This window comes from Aplidium turbinatum, chromosome 10, assembly GCF_918807975.1.
Source record: "Aplidium turbinatum chromosome 10, kaAplTurb1.1, whole genome shotgun sequence".
Classification (NCBI taxonomy): domain Eukaryota; kingdom Metazoa; phylum Chordata; class Ascidiacea; order Aplousobranchia; family Polyclinidae; genus Aplidium; species Aplidium turbinatum.
The window spans coordinates 6,977,626-6,994,989 of NC_137481.1; the positions used below are offsets into that span (position 1 = coordinate 6,977,626).

At 37.4% G+C, this 17,364-nt stretch overlaps 1 protein-coding gene across 3 annotated transcripts; it reads left to right on the forward strand.

The window, feature by feature from the left end:
• The first annotated feature begins 3,046 nt into the window (after positions 1–3,046).
• Positions 3,047–17,320, forward strand: LOC145778828 (pantothenate kinase 3-like). Of its 3 annotated transcripts, XM_082590414.1 has the most exons (7): positions 3,047–3,345; positions 5,832–5,932; positions 9,165–9,384; positions 10,093–10,290; positions 12,535–12,721; positions 14,919–15,042; positions 15,338–17,320. In XM_082590414.1, exons 3-7 carry the CDS (start codon positions 9,225–9,227, stop codon positions 15,506–15,508), a joined length of 840 nt encoding a protein of 279 aa, XP_082446540.1. In that variant the 5' UTR covers positions 3,047–3,345; positions 5,832–5,932; positions 9,165–9,224; the 3' UTR covers positions 15,509–17,320. The 3 variants fall into 3 exon arrangements, with proteins under 3 accessions (XP_082446540.1, XP_082446541.1, XP_082446539.1); XM_082590415.1 differs by lacking the exon at positions 5,832–5,932; XM_082590413.1 differs by lacking the exon at positions 3,047–3,345 and having other exon boundaries at positions 5,530–5,932.
• The last annotated feature ends 44 nt before the right edge of the window (positions 17,321–17,364 follow it).

The window sequence follows — 17,364 nt, forward strand, 5'->3', positions numbered from 1 at the left end:
AGTATGGTGATCCTACTAGTGTATAAAGTGGTTTCAGTTCAACAGTTGCCAATTCCAAAGTTCTACCACAAAATACGAAAAAATAAACAACCAAAATAATTAAAACACATTTATCTTAAACACACCTTTGTGGGAATTGGGCCCGTCTTGACTTCAAGTGTTCAATTGCAACCAACCTGTTTTATTTCAAATATATACACTTATACAGGTAATTTTACTAATGTTGTCATATTTTAACTTTTCTTTAAGATAATGTGGTGTTTTTAGAAATGTTTTGGTATAAGGGCCCAGCATCTCATTGGTACCGGGCCTAAATTATCTTCTTAATTGACAAGTATATAGGCTACACGCAGTAAACTTTAACAACTAAAAAACACATTGTTACTGATACGCAAAAGTCTATTACCTGTGGGCCCCCTGAAATTCCATCACAAAATAACTACAACACATTTAGCCTATTTTAAACACACCTTTGTGGGAATTGGGCCCTTCTTGATTTCAAGTATTCAATTGCAACCAACCTGTTTTGTTTCAAATACAAATGATTTTACTAATGTTGTCGCAGCCGATTTTAACTTTGATTCAAGATAATATGGTGATTTTTGAGATATTTTGGTACAAGGGCCCAGACCCAGCATCTCATTGATATTGGACCTAAATTATCTTCTCAATGAAAGTACACGCAGTAAACTTTAGCAGCTAAAAAACATGCCACTGACGCGCAAAAGTCTATTACTTGTGGGCCCCCTGAGATGGTGGGCCCGGGCCCCTCTTGGCCCCCCCCTTGACACAGCACTGGCTATACAAAGAACAATGGCACGGAAGGGCATAATGCTATTTTATAATCATGTAATATAACTTACTGTGATGGAGAATTTTGTGTCGTGAATATTATTTTGAGGCAAAAATAGAACATTATAATTAGGCTAATAGCGAATAGCATAAATTGTTATAATGCAAAGTGTGCCAGTGGCGTAGCCAAGGGGGGGGTTTTGGGGGTTACAACCCCCCCCTTTGGCACGCGTGTGACGTCACCATATTGAAAATGATGCTTTCAGTTTAAAAAAAATTGCTTAATTTTAAACAAAATTGCACTAAAAGAGCAAGTTTTGCCAATACCAAACATCTTAGCCAGGAATTAGCAACAAGAAAACATAGAGACTTAGCTTTATTTCCGAAAAATGCCGAAGAAAACATGATCTTATCCTTTTGCTATGCCACCAGACACCACCATTTTACAGGAATATTCGTAACTATATTTTTGTTAAAAATGCTCTCAGAATGCACCAAATTCAAAGTAATTTTTCAAAATTTTCTGGGGGAGGCCCCCCAGCCGTTGGGTCGTCAAAACCCCCCCCTTTCAAAATTCCTGGCTACGCTACTGAAGTGTGCAGTAGCTTACATGACCTTAAAAGGGCACAATTGCCCCCTCTTCCCTCCCCATTCACAGAAATTTGAGGGCAGGGGAGCATTCGCTCCCCCTGCTCCCCCCCGCTTCTGGCGCCCCTGCGCATATTGTCCTTTCCAAGTGAAAACATGCGTTCCACAGCAGCGCTGGTTGGTATTAGTGTGTTGTATTTCAAAAACAAGTTGAAAACGTTTAGTTGGAAAGGTATCACTGTTCCAAGCGTGCTGTGATAGTTTAGCATGTATAAATCTTTTAACGAGGTTCACTGCACCAACATCGCTCTTTTCAGGGGCATAGAGCTCTTGAAATAAAGTAGGCTATATTCAACGTCCGCGATGCCATTCATGGATTTTTCGCTTTCTGTCTCTGATCCCTCGTTCTCAATACATGGGTGATCACCATTTGGCGAAGTTCTTCCGCATGTATTCTAGGGAGCCATTCCAACCAACGCAAAAGCCGGTAATTCGGATGAGTCGCGCTGGCCAGAATACATTGTGAAACTCTTATTGTGAAACGAGATTTTCCATGAAAACAAAAAATGACGCTTAGCGCTTGACGCTTAAAATCGGCAAAATAGTTGACGGCGCTATCACTTCCGTCAACTGAAAAATAATTTGACGGCGCTAGCCTCAGCGTCAACAAAAAGTTGACGCCGTCAAATTGACGGCGTCAACGTACAACACTGAGTAAGAGTTTATTACAAAGAAATGAATGAACTTCCACGTCGGAACGTTGTAGCCAAATAATGCCTTGAATTCAAATAGAACGAGCTAAACTAATTCAGAACATGAAAAACTACACTACAACCATAATTAAACTAACACCGTGACTTTCGAAAAAGGCATCCGTGACAAACTGACTGAGAAAATAAGGCACCACACAACTGGCCGACAGAAACTATACTGGAAACTCACAAACTGACTGTGTTTATTTAACGCTGAACGATTGATTTAAAGGGGCTTATTGCTTCAAGCAATGCAGCATGCAGGGCCGTAGCCAGACCGCAGAGCAAGGGGGTTCAACTGTTTTTAGGGAAGGCCGAAAAATTTTAAATGGGCAAAATCATTATAATTGTGGCTGTTGCTCGAGAATGTTGGGATTTTGCCATAGGGCAAATTTTTTTTCAGGGGGGCGAGGTCCCCCTGGCCCCCGGCTGGCTACGGGCCTGGCAGCATGTGTCAAATGCGCAACACCTACAACAACGTAAAACTACGTATGTAAAATCAAACCCTGATAAGTGGTGAAAATTCCGAGGAAACGCTCTAATTTTCAGCCAGCGTTTCAAATTCCTACCAAGCACAAATTTCACAACGGCAATTAGACTGTCTAAAGCAAACATGAAAAAAGACCGCAGGCGCTAGGCCTACACCTCTTAAGAAAATTTTCCATGGATTTTTCTTGTATTATTTTGGCATTAAGACCTTTTCACAGTCTGACAACCCTGATTACAATGCTTATTTTATCTTGTTTAAGTTTGGCTTATTTTTGGCCTTTTTTCTACCTATTTGGCCTCAATTTGGCCTTTTTTCTTGTTGAGTTTGGCCTTTTTTTCAAATTTCAGTCTGGCAACTCTGCTTTACTTACTAAAACATTTAAAAGTTTCACGTTTTTCATCACTAACAATCAATCAATCAAGAATCAATCAAGTTTATTTTCGGCATAGCTCCACATTCATTTTCAAAGTACACATCAGGAGATATAACAAATAGCTTTTTTTTTATATGGAAACTACACCATGGAGGCACCGAAAAAACCATGCGGTTATCTAAGTCAAGGTGCCCCCACATGGGATGTTTTACTGGATACAATATATAATTGGATTAATAGTACAGAAAAAAAACAAACAACACAAAGAAAAACAACAACAACAACAAAAAAGGAAAAAAAAAAAAAAAAAAGTTATCAAGTGGAGTCTAACAACATATAGTATATAAAAGGTGAGTCCCATAGTTGATCCAAGTATGGGGGATGAGAAGATAATGTTCTTATTATTGAAGTGATAAAAACGAATAGTAGGCTAGCCTACATAGGGTTAAAGAAATAAAAAGTAAATGTTATACTGTTTAATTTGAGTTATGTGAGGTTTGCATACTCTTAGATCTAAACACTTTCAGAAGTATATATTTTATATGTTTTTAAAAATGTAATGGATTTCAACTTTAGGGCATTTTTATTCATCGGTTATTATAAGACTATATGTAACATACCGGTAGTATAAGCATAGATAACCAGAGTGTTAGAATTGTGCTTTTTCTGGTTTTGAAGAAATCTGAAAAGTGGTTATGTTGTAATTGTATAGTTTTCTTCTTTGCGTTAATGTATATATGTGTTTTAGTTCGTTTTGTGATGGTTGTTAGGCAGTGATGTACGCGCATACAAAAAATATTGACGCCGTCACCCGTCAGCGCAAACGTTCGAAAAATCATACGCCGTATGCGTCAACGTAACTTCTAAAAAAAGTTGGCGGTGTCACCGTCAGCGCATACACTAGCGCAAACTAATTTTGTTTGCTAGGTGCCAAACATTCACACGGTATAAACCACTCGAAACAAACAAGTTTTATTTTGAATTTCCATGAAGAAACACAAGCATCTGAAAGTTTTCATCTGACATTTTGCTGTGTTTTGGTTCCAATATGCCTTTGCCCATTGAAAACATTCTTTCAACTGCAGCGCTGGAAGGTAGCTTATTGGTGTGTTGTAGCGAAAAAAATACATTAAAAAGTATGCGTTGACGCTATGCGTTAAAAAGCCGCAAAAACTTTACGGCGTAGCCTCAAGCGCAAACTATCCAAAAAAATGTGGCCGCAAGCGTTAGCGTAAACAAAAAGTCTACGCCGCAGGTCTGCGGCATATAATTTGTGGCGTACGTACATCTCTGTTGTTAGGTTCAGTCATCCCACACACTGCTTCAACAATTAACTAACTTCCAGATGGTTTTTTAAGGTATGTGGAAACGGATGTAACTCACTTTGTCCCATGAACACTTTGTCCCCCAATTTCGGCCCCTGAAAAGATCAAAAGAATAAATAGAACAAAGCCAAAGTTGCTGATCAAAGTTCCCTCAAACGTTTAAAATTTTTCCCCTTGAATTAATCTTGAATTATTATACCATTTTATGGGCCACCACAAAATAAGTGTAACTTTTTCTTTGTAATTTTGTCTAGAAATGTTAGTTGGAAGTGAATAGATCATTCCAATGTGGCAGCTCATCATCATTTGTAATGGAGGGGCTACAAACTTAATTTGATAACCCTAACTCGAAAGTGAGGTTCAGTTTATTAAAATAACCCTAACCCGAAATTCGGTTTATCAACTATTATTTCAAGATACTGTTTTGGCAACTCCTATCAGCGTCCTCGGCGCTTCTGTATCTTTTCTCTCAATCTTTTTAAAGAAAAATTTTGAAATGTTAGCGGCAACTCCGATCAGCGACTTCCGCACTATTGTATTTTTTTCTCAATCTTTTCAGGGGACAAAATTCGGAGATGAAGTGTTTTGGGGACAAAATAGGTTGCACCCTGTGAAAACAACCAATTCTCTCAACTAACTTATCTACTTATTTGAACTGTTATGTTTGGTGGTTTTGCCAAATTTGTTTTCGTTTACTCATTGGGTTTTGTGGCCGTGCTAACTACTGATATATAGCCTACTACATGATTTTCCATTCAGGCACGTTTTAATCCTTTTAAGGTTTTGCCATCTTTTCTCATTCATTAACGTGCTGGTAGGTCTATATCGATTTTGTACTTAGTATGATATCTTTTTTGTCCCGGACGCGTTAATGACGAAAAATAAAATGATTGATGCACGTTAGATCCATACTATATGCCAAGTTTATATATACCATTTGCAGTCTTGCCATTTTTTGCTTTTGTTTCAGTAGGCTATTCTATATTAGTAACACTATTTTTTTGCATTTCAACATGAAAGAAAAATCTGCAAATCTGCAAAACAAAATTGATAGCCCTGGTTAACATGTTTGAAACAGCAACATTGCTGGAATACTTGCATTGCATGTTACTTCATTTTGTTATAATTTTATTAAAGATAAAATGTCTACCTAAGGCAATTATCTATTTTCTAATAAAAAAAATTTGTTGTAAAGGAAGATTTCTATATTATATATATATAAGTAATTACGGTAGCCAAGTTATATGAAGTAATTATAATGGCATAGGTTCTACACTATTTCAACCCAACCATGAATAAAAATATTCAAGAGGTTGGAAATGTGAAAAAAATGGAACATGTAAATGGAATTGCAACTTCTTTGCTGGAAACATTTGTAAAGGAAAAACAACAAATCATGGCAAAACAAACACATTTAAAAAAACATCCATTTCCTTGGTTTGGTTTGGACATAGGTGGAACTCTTGTAAAATTTGTTTATTTTGAACCTACTTTTTTAACATGTGATGAAGAACATGAAGAAAAAGAATTACTGAAATCAATCAGAAAATACCTTGTTTCAAATGTTGTGTATGGAGAAACAGGAATTCGAGATGCACACTTAGAATTAAAAGTATGTATGTATATGATATATATACATGCTTTTCTACCTCTTCTATGTTTTTTCACAGCCTTTGAAGTGGGAAAAAACTAAAGGAACAGTTGTTTTTGTTTACTGTATTTCAGTTCAAGAAGGCCTCGTTTGTTGACAGTATGTGTTGTTGACAGTTAAGTATTGCAATGTCATTTTGTTAATAATTGTAAAAATAAATATTATATAATATATATAATAGGGTGGCTCTTATTTGGCAAAAAATGAAAAAAATTTGAATTTTGTGTGGGACACCCTTTTAAAAGGTGAGGTTGTCAGAAAAAATAACTCCTGCAAAAAATTTTTGAAATTGATTTAGAGGTGGCCCTCCCCCCCTAAAGTTTTGCGCCCTCCTCCAAAATACCAAATCTGCATATCTCAAAAACTGCTTGAGCTAGAGATACGGTTTTTGTGTCAAAAGATGCAGAAAGCATGATTTCCTATCTGCTTTCTGAACAGTGATTGCGTCTATCTTGAGTAGAAAAGCAGTTATTTAGAAAAAACCTGTTTTCGGTATTCTAGCACAAAACAGTGCTAAACAAGTATTGTGGCCCAAGCTATTTAATAAACAAAGTTCATAAACTAACCTGTAAAACTGGTAAATCAATAAACAAAATAAGTATTCCTAAACTTTTATGCATTCATGCATAGCTAAAATGCCCGTTTTTTATCACATTCCTTGGAGAAACTCCTGAGCGTGGAATCCGCTTTCAAGCTTCAGGTGCTATGCATCGCACTTGTTGGATGGCGAAGGCGATTTATGCAAAAAGCTTGGTCTGCATTTATGGTATCTGTCCGAAGAAATAGTTGGACTAGCCTTGTTTGATTCTCGATTGTCTGTGGAAAGTAAAAAGCTAATGGTGGCAACCATGTTAGATGAAACAGGAGAACGTCCACCAAGGAGACCAAGCATCAAAGTAGCTGCGTTTCTTAGCAATAAGGGTCTAGAACAGTATTGCACCTCTAATTCAAAATGGCTTCTTCGGCTGTTGGGTGAAGATGAAGTAATAATTATACTTTCAAAGGATCCTGTCATCCTGCTCATTGGACTGAAGATGGTGCATTTATTCAAGCTTTACACATGGCGAAGAGACTTTCAGTAGTGAATGACAGAGCAGAGAGAGGAGTTGCTCTAAGTCTAATCCAGGATTTTAACAAAATCTTAACTGAAGATGAGTACCAACTTCAGTTTCTTTTGCAAGTTGTTACTGAACACAGGAAACTGTTTCCAAATTCCAACAAGAACAATATTGTCGAATGTCGATTCTTCTTCATTTAAACCTTCTTTGTTACTTCAGGGGTCAAGGGCTCTGTCTTTTTCCACTCTTGGGCAGTGGTGATGCCGTTTAGATCAGTGGTTCTTAACCTTTTTCCCCTTATTACCCATTTCTGTCCAGATTAAAGTCTCATTACCCAAAATCTAATTTTATCTATCTTGCTATTTTGCCATATTAAAAATATAGAAGAGCGTTATTCAACAAAAACAGCATTTAATGCAAAGAATGACATCAATAGCGTCAGTGAGACATTTGCTCTTGTTTTTTGTGTACAATCGATGCAATATCGGGTGCGATTTTGGATACTGCACAATGCAAATCTGACTCCAGATCTAAAAGCTTGTTTCCGGATTTTTATTTCAAAGCAACAACACTTGAAAATGCTGATTCACAGAGATAAGTGGAAGGGAACATAATCAACAATGTTAGTGGTTTTTGCGCAACTTTTAGATATACTTTGCCTATCATTCCCCAGGATTTTCCCAAGCTTTTATCTTCAGAAGAAGCCTTGACAGATGACTCATAAATCATGTCTAAAAACCCTTCTTGGATATCTTCATCTTCTTCACTGGGAAAATTTTCTTATTAAAATAAAATATCACTGGTTGTTTTGAACGGACTCAAAACATCAAAAAAAGTGTAAGTAATAAAACAACTTTACCACTTACAGCTGTGACATTGTTTGTTACATCTATAATTCTAAATATTTTGGTTCAGCTGATTACCCACCTGCTATCCTGAAATTACCCACATGTGGGTAATTACCCATAGGTTAAGAACCACTGGTTTAGATGCTTGAGCAGGTGTCGAGCAGCAATCCTTTGATTCGTCCATTGATTCGTCGTCCAGTTCAAGCAGACCACGCACAGTCACACACCATTTGGCGCAGTTACAGATGGTGTGATCTGTGGTTTGTTCCTCTTTGCCACACTCACAGATTGCGGAATGCGGATGGAGCCATCCCCCATTTGTGCATGTTGGAGCGGAATAGTCTGACTCCAGTACGTAGGCGGTTGAGATGCACCCAGGCCTTCCTTGGCAAATTATGCATTCCGGTTGGATGGGGGCTGGTGTCGGAGATACAACTTTAGAGTCTTGAGGAGTTCTTCTTCTACTCTGAGCTCAATTTGTTGTCCTCCCAGGTAGCCGCGCTGATAGATTGGTCTTCAGCGGTTTTCATCAGGAGTTGTGCGTTACATACAAATGGGTGTCTCGATTTCAGTTGCCGAGGATGCTCGATTGCTCACTCACAGACTCGTAGAGACTTGAGTGGAGCAAGTGGTTGGGGTTCGTAGTGCGACGAGAAAGAGACAGGATGGTTCTTTGCGACGAAACTCAGCTGGTTGGTTGCCTGCAAGGACAGGGAAATTGTCCGATGGTGTAGGTCGCAGACATCCTGTCACGATACGCAAGGCAATATGTAAAATATTGTCGATAATATTGCTTCTTCCAGTACTGACCAGAATTACATTTTGAAATGAATATCGTTACCAGTGTTCCCTCTAAGGTGCAAAAATTAAGACAAAAAAAACAAATTTTGTAGACGGTTTCGTGGTCACAAAAAAGGTTGTAAAATCAAGATTTGGTCAAATGCGTTTTTTCTAAATAACTGCTTTTCTACTCAAGATAGATGCATTCAATGTTCAGAAAGCAGATAGAAAACCATGTTTTCTGCATCTTTTAACACAATAACTGTATCTCTAGCTCAAGTGATTTTCGAGATACGCAGATTTGGTATTTCGAGGGAGGGCACAGAACTTTAGGGGGGGAGGGCCACCTCTAAATCAACTTCAAATTAAAAAAAATTTTGCAAAAGTTATTTTTTCTGGCAACCTCACCATTTGAAAGGGTGTCCCAAGCAAAATTCAAAAACTCAATTTTAAGAGCCACCCTAATATATAATAGTTAATGAAAATTGTCACTTGGTGCATTTACAGGGTATTTCTTTACAAGGATATATCGGAAATTTACATTTTATACGATTTCCAACGGATCAAATGGATATGTTTGTTGCTATGGTAATAGAAAGGAAATTTGCCTTGCCAATCAATACTTTGAATGCCACTGGTGGAGGTGCATACAAATTTGATGATTTCTTTCAATCGAAACTTGAAGTTTCTTTTAACAAGCTAGATGAGTTGGATTGCTTGATTCAAGGTAAAATAGTGACCATTTGCAGAACAATGTATTTGCAGTTTTGCACTCTGTCTAAGGCTAAGTTCAATTGTAAAAACTGAAATGAAAATTGTAGCAGACAGGAAAGGAGTACCTGGATATCGGACAATAATTGCCAACCACCACATGCACAGTGCTGTTCGTAGATTACTTACCATATTTGCATTGACATATTCTATCCCAGAGATAAGCCAGTCCAGGATCGTATTGATTTGTTAACATGACACTGTATGCTTGCTGTACTGATGAATTTTCAATCCTTGTACTGATAACCCCGAAGAACTTCCTTAATTTATTGCTATTGTTTTCAATTTGAGATCTATCGAATCCAGTAATTTTCGCTCAAAAGTTTAGGGGTCTGCAGCCTTATTAGTTCATAAAAAGTTGTTTCAACAACTGATCTGCTATGTATAATTGTATATGGAGTAGTTGGTTGTGTTAAAATGTGGACATTGGACAGCTCCTTTAGCCTGATGAGCTTCGTTTATACCATGTTGCAAAATAAAACTTAATTATAATGTTGAGCACCACTATTTACTGTTTCTTGAAACGAAGGCAAACTCTCAGTGTGCTAGTGAGTGCTCAGTCTCATGGTCATAACCAGATAGAACTGTCTAAAGCAGCAGCAGTCGTAATTATTTTTACTAGTTTCAAAGTGTGCAGTTGCAATGCAGTTGTGTTTGTATTTAGGAATAAATTTTATTGATCATATCAGTGATGCGAATGGACACTCGGAATGTTTCTTTATTGGAGACACGCTCAATGAAAATTCCATTGTGAAAGAAAAGTTTGACTTTCGTGACCCATACCCTTACATAGCAGTCAACATTGGTTCAGGAGTGAGCATATTGCATGTAAAGTCAGATAAAGATTACACCCTAAGATCAGGTACTTGTTTATGAATACCAGTAGTAGTTTTATAATTATAATTAATAATTTTAATGAATTAATTAATGTTGTAACTTTACGAGGGCTTCCTGTTTCAAAGTAGAAGGCAAGGTCTTAGAAGGGGTCCACGTCTATTAGGCGCTGACAGTTAGGCGCTGGTCTAATAGGCGCGCACACTGTGGCGTCTGGATATTTAGGTGCGGAGCACTGTGGCGCTCGGTCATTTAGGTGCTATTCCTAGTAAAGTCTGCAGATTGTATCAGCTTGGCAGGTAGGGGCGTAGGGCAATGCTTTTCACACAAAATATTATATTGAACAGAAAAATATGTTGTTTTGTTAATGCGTGTGCGTTGTTGGTCATGGCTTCAGTGAGTGAAGTTGCTTAAACCGGCAATGGTTTTTCACACAAAATGTTAAATTGAACAGAAAAATATGTCATGGCTTCCGTGAGTGAAGCTGCTTAAACCGGCAATGCTTTTTCACACAAAATATTATATTTATATTAAACAGAAAAATATATGGGTGAAGCTGCTTGAACCGGCAATGATTTTCACACAAAATATTATATTATTACCGTAGCCAAAAAAGAACAGGCAAAGACTATGGATCTGCCATGATTTACGACGTAGGGATACTTCCGTAGGATTACTTCCAATAATGTTCGGAAGCTTGAATAATTTATTGATCAAGCTTTCACCAACGCAAACCTGGACTAACAACAAATAAAACAATAATAAATCAATAAAACAACAATATATTTTTCTGTTCAATATAACATTTTATGTGAAAAGCATTGCCGGTTTAAGCAGCTTCACTCACGGAAGCCATGGTATAATTTTCTGGCAAGCTGCCAAGCTGATACAATCTACAGACTTTACCAGGAATAGCACCTAAATGACCGGGCGCCACAGTGCTCCGCACCTAAATATCCAGACGCCACAGTGTGCGCGCCTATTAGACCAACGCCTAATTGTCAGCGCCCAAAAGACTTGCTCCCCTTAGAAGTGCACAAAGTGTTGACATGGCAGCAACCCAACGAAGCAAGTCCTTATGACGCGTTCCCGGTACCACAACACATGAATGACATGAGACATGGTTATTTCTTCTGTCTGTTGTTGAGGTTGCACTTTTTAGAGGTGTTGCATTGCAAAATGAACTTTATTTTTAATGTTAATTCTATGTGTAAGTCTGACTCCGCAGGTCATGTTCCTCAGTGCTTCATGAACAATAGTCAGCTACACTTTCTTGCAAAAAATAAAAATAATTACGTAGTTTTCTCCACAAACTTCATCAAAAATGTATGGACGCATGCCTCATTGCATCAATGAGGAAGTCTTAAATTTTACCAAGCATTAAATTTGCAATTGAGTGCGTGAATTCTAAAAGAACCCAATTCCATTTTTCCCAAATTTCACTTTTTGTGCTTTTCCGATTCCTTGCAGTGTCTTCTAAGTTGTACCTTAAAATTCGCCAATTTCTGCAAGCTTAAAAATGCAAAATACCCCCTTCCCCCTCAATATTTCCATTAATTTCAAGAAAGGGTAACTCCAGCAATTGAGCTTCAACTTTTCAATAGTTTTCCCACAGAATTTTCACCTAGACATTTTTAGGCGTAACACTTCTTATCGGTATGTCTGAGCATCTAAGCAAATAATCATTATCGAAACTCCACCACAAATGCAAAGAAATGACCAAAATAATTAAAACGCATTATCTCAAAAACACCTTTGTTGGAATTGGGCCCTTCTTGAATTCACGCATTCAATTAATACAGTGAATAGGTCTCGTCATTAAGAGATTTCATTTCGCTGCACTGACATTGCAAGCGATATATACCTTTGGCCAGCGCAGCCTCAACAACAGATACAAGAAATAAATAACTTGTGGTGTAGGGATCGTGGTATTAGGTCGTATACGGGCTACCCAAGTCGTACGCAGGAACATTATACCAGCTTGTAAAATTTAGTCTTTTATACGTTGAATCAGTGTAGAAACGATCAATTTTGTTACCTCAATTGCTAAACCACGTCTAACTAGAGTTACTAAACAAAAAAAAATCTACTTTGACACACATCAAAGTTATGATAGTCAGAAAGTTATTGAATGTGCAAAACTCGACCGACTTCTTGTTTATGTGTAACTTTCCTTAGGCTAATGCTCATTACTTTTCATATAACCCTCTTACCGTACTGTATTATCGTATCGTTTGCTGCATTGTGTTGTGAAATACTCACAATGTTTCAGGTACTAGCTTAGGTGGTGGTACATTTCTCGGACTGTGTTGTCTTTTGACTGGATGTAGCACGTTTGAAGAAGCAATTGAGCTGGCCACGCATGGAGATAGCACCAAAGTTGATAAGCTCGTGTCAGATATTTATGGTGATTCAGGATATGCCAAGTTTGGCTTGCCTGGGAATGTGGTCGCGGCCAGGTAAGTCCGACAGCTTCACAGCTTTTAGGTTCACCCGATATTCGGATCATATCTAAAGCTTGTTAAGTGGAAAAACTAAATTTTTTTTGTAGGTTTTTTACTTGAATAGTTTCGTACTCATTGAGCTTATCGCCATGTGTCGATATTTGTTGCTAACTTTTTACGAGACTTTTTGCCTCTTTACGAAACACAAATTCGGAAAATCAGTTTCGTTGTGTCTTGTAATGATCTGTCATTTTGATAATTTCCTCAATACATGACAGATTGTTTCAAGGCACTCCACGATTTTAGTCAGAGATTACAAAGTCCACTGTATCACGCTGAAGCAGGGGTGTGCACTGTGCACACCCTGGCCGCGAGCCAAAATTTTGTTGCCCGAGAAAAGGTGCAGAGTTTTACATAGAATGTGACCACGACTCCACGAGAAAACTTTAGTGCCGCAACATTTTTTTATTTTCGCTTTAAAATGTGCCCCGTTTGCAAGGTGTGGTGTACTTTTAAATTATTATGCACTCCTAGGCATAAAAATCAGTATTTTTTAATTTTTACTTGGATTTAACTTCTGTAGACATTGAATCAATGTGAAAAAAACTGATTTTCTCGCTGGCTTATGTCTGGTAAAACTTTGCGTTCTCGCATACATTGCTTTTATGTAACCGTACAAAATACAGTGTGGCAGCCGCAGCTTCACAGAAAATTCCAGACCAGTTGTTAAAGTGGTTTCCCATTTGTACGAAAAAAACAAAAAGTTACATGCATTTAAGACTCGTTTTAAAGCGTTCTATTTTATTTGTCATTATCGGTATTTTGCTGAATTTTCTTGTCTGTTGTGCAATTATAGGTAGTCTACTCTACACAGCCTATGAGCATGGTTTTTACTATGGATGTGACCTTGACATCAGTTTGATGATCATCCGAACAAATTTTGTAATGCAGATTAGATAAATTTATCTCGCAGCATCTCCAGTTCATTGGCCCACTTAGCCGGACCGTTTAGACTTGCCTTCGAATCAAATTTTCGGAATAAATTTCTTAGAATTAGGCAAATCATCGCAAAAATGGTTGGTTTCGATTATGTTGGGATTCTACAGTATAAGTCGGCTGCGAGAAAGTCAAATGTTTTAATTGGGGTAGATAACGTAACAAGGCAGTTAGTCAACATTGGTTGATTTGGATGCCAATAAAACGAACCCATCCAGCAAATCAGAGGTTTTTACGTTGATTCAGTGTCGATGGACGTTGAGTCCATGAATGCAAAAGGGACCTACCGTATTTGATTTTAGGGGGACATGAAGTTCTAACATTTTGTTTCCTTCAATGAGGAAGAGATTGATTATAAAATTCGCAACTTCGTTTTGATTTTTATCTTCTCTAGTCGGGCGGGGCTCACTGGCAGTTCTTTGTTTAGTAACTGTTCTTTGTTCAGCCAATTGTAGCTTATTGTGCATTGATTTGACCATCATCACGAACCATCGACGTTTTGCACATTTTCAACAAACTTATAACCGGTAGCCTGCTAATTTCCTGTAAAATTTGCGGCTGAAACCCAATTGGTAGAAAATTTTGCTGGTCATAACAAACAAAAGTTGCTTTAAACAAAAGCACAGTAAGTGTGTTTGCCCTTCAAGCTTATGCAAACTTGTTTGTGTACACATTTTTGAAAAACTTTGCCTTCACACCGCGTTGTTTGCGAAGTCCTTTGTTTTTAGGCAACGATTAGAATACTCTTGCAAGTTGGTGACATGTTTGGTTTAAAACTCACTGTCGTTTATTTGACCAACGTGATTCATCGTTCAATGCATTAGTTGTTGTAATATTGGTTCATTGACCTCAATCTTGCTTGCTTGACAGTTGACATCCCAGCTTGCACGCGCAGACGTTGAATTAATGTAAAAAGGACCAAGCAAGTTTACATGTTAGTAAGCCACCTTAAATTGAACGTTTTTTGTCAAGTATGTACGGCGCAGAGGAAAACCAATGCATTCGTATCGTTTAACATCATTTTAAATGGGGAAGCAATATCTATATTTGTAACTGACAAAATGCTTCCTTTTGACATTGACGCAATATTTGTGGACTTCCATCAAAAAAGGACTGGTTCTGTTGGTCAGGTGGACAATTGTAGTGGTGTTTTGATGTTGCATTCCATGGTACAGCAATCAAACAATTGTTTGACGCATATCCATTTGGTTGACAGCTTCGGCAAAATGTGCAACGGTGCTAACAGAAGAGATGCAACTAAAGAAGACATTGCTAAGGCTCTGCTGGTGACTGTCACGAACAATATCGCGAGTATTTCTCATAACATCGCAGTTTGTGAGGTAAGGCATGCTATTTTAAGTATTGTGATTACCATTTTTTAACAACTGAATTTTTATTTATATTTTATAAAAAATAAACTTCAAAAATTGTATTTATTGCTGTTACTAATTATTTTCCTCCCTTTTTTAATACATACTTCTATAATTCAAATGATTCAATTTCTATTTCTTTACTAGCGTGCACATTAAAACTGACAGTGGGTCTCTGGTAAACCTGAAACAAGCCAAGTGACCGATATGATACTTTAAGAATAACGTCTTGCAATAACATCACTCAACAACGGCATTTGTGTAGGGTGTTGAAAGAATCGTTTTTCTTGGAAACTTTTTGCGGGTAAATCCAATTTCGATGAGAAAGTTAGCTCATGCCATGGAGTACTGGTCGAATGGGACGAGAAAAGCTTTGTTTCTTGAGCACGAAGGTTATTTTGGGGCTGTTGGCGCGTTGTTAGGAAACGTATGCTAGTTTGTATGTTCGACGCATTTTTTTAAATGGACCGCTTTTGAAGCTCAAGGATCGAAAACGAGATGTTTCTAGATTAAGTCTTGATATATGCATTTTATTGTGTTGCTAAAAATCGTGGCATTTTGTAACACATAGAGCGTGTAATTTCATGTGGTGACGCTTGGTCAAAACACATACTCGTGTCGTGTGTAGCACCCTTACCGCTCTATCGTTATTTAAATTAGAGTTTATTAATGCTGTAGTAATATATTGCCGCTTGAAATAGAATTTATTTTTTTTATATTATGTCAACTTTTATGTCATGTGCGATAATGAGTAAATCCTTATTTATGTTGAAATAGTGTTTCTGGGCATTAACTTCCCGCGTCTACCTGTTCGTAGTCAACTTTGAACTCTTGTCATGTGTAACTATCTCGAGACACACTTGAAGCAAGGTGGTCAGCTTTCGGCAATTATTTATTGTATGGAACCAAAACTCTTTGAACTTCATTGCTAAGACAAAAAAGTTCAATTCTTAAAAACATTTCTTCAAGTTTCGTGAAATTTTATTCACTTCCAGCCAGCAAATCTGTCCTCAACTTGTTGAATCAATGTAAGAAACTAAGAAAGAATTGATTTGCTGGCTTGGTTGATCTCTTCAACCCATATTCGTTGAAGCCAAACGTTGAAATTTCATTCCTTCTTTGATGCCTCTTTCTTCATATTAGTCACGAGGAGCGAAGTTACTGATTTATATAGTTTTGTGTTGACATTGTAAATGCACTTTCGAATTGTCTAAGTACGTAAGTAGTGATTAAAGTGATTCCCACTCGTGTGCAGCTGCACACCTAACATTGGCCATTTCGTGATATTTATTGTTACGGTATTGATATTGGCAGTTTCCAGCAATTCTATTTTGCGTGGGACCAAAACTTCTTTGAACTTCATTGCTTAGATAAAAAAAAAGTTCAATTCCTCGACATTTTTTTTAATTTTTTCGAAATTTTCATTGCTAGTCCCACTTGGTGTATATATGTCTCTCAGGCATCAAAGGCTTAATCCTGCAGTTGCAATGCGTTTGATATGCAACGTCTTGTTGGTAACGGCAATAGGAATTACCTTCCCCTCCTAAGTTTGTGCAGTGTTGAACAAAACCCATCATAATACATGTACAATTACACCATATGTTGATTTTAGCGTTGTCACCGATCGTTTCTTATTCGTTATTTCTTTTAGTACGTCGCTTATTAGAGAATTGCCATATGGCGCACATGTGATACAACTCAAATCTTTATTGTATGTTATGATCGATGAAATTTAATTACACTTTTGACGTTCATTTTTGATGTCGACGAATATACGGCAGTGTCCTGGGTTGTCATATCAGAGACGCCCAATGTGCCTATGCGACACTATTACAAGGCTTAGTTTTGTGTCTGTTTGCAAAACCAAAACTTTTTGTTGGCCGAGAATTAGCAAGTTCTTTTTATAAATTTGATAAAATGTAAAGCTTACATTAACATAGAATCGCGCCTTGAAAATCCTTGTCGTGCTTTGTGTGAAGTGTAGTCGAAGCCTTGGTTGCAAACGCTGCAGCGATTGTGTGACGTAACTATGCATTCGTGTGAACAATTGTTAAATGTAGGCTACCGAACTATATTCTATCTATACAATTTACTCAAGACAAAGTTCCTTTTTAATGACTTCTATTTTAAATGTGTTATGTGTTACCGTACTCCATTCCTTTATGGCCGTAGAATTAATTAGTATCGTTTTTATCCGCCCATCAAATGAAGTTGACAAAAATAGGACTCTTTTCAGTTTGGTCGGTGTAATTTTCGTTCCATAACATCAAGCTTATTTCAATGTGTAGAAAT

Bases quoted from the DNA above. Each gene is read 5' to 3' on its own strand.
- LOC145778828 (XM_082590413.1), top strand. From the start codon at position 5,612: ATGAATAAAAATATTCAAGAGGTTGGAAATGTGAAAAAAATGGAACAT. The intron at 9,385-10,092 runs GTAAAATAGTGA...GTTTGTATTTAG, and splicing joins GTTGGATTGCTTGATTCAAG to GAATAAATTTTATTGATCAT. The intron at 12,722-14,918 runs GTAAGTCCGACA...TTTGGTTGACAG, and splicing joins GGGAATGTGGTCGCGGCCAG to CTTCGGCAAAATGTGCAACG.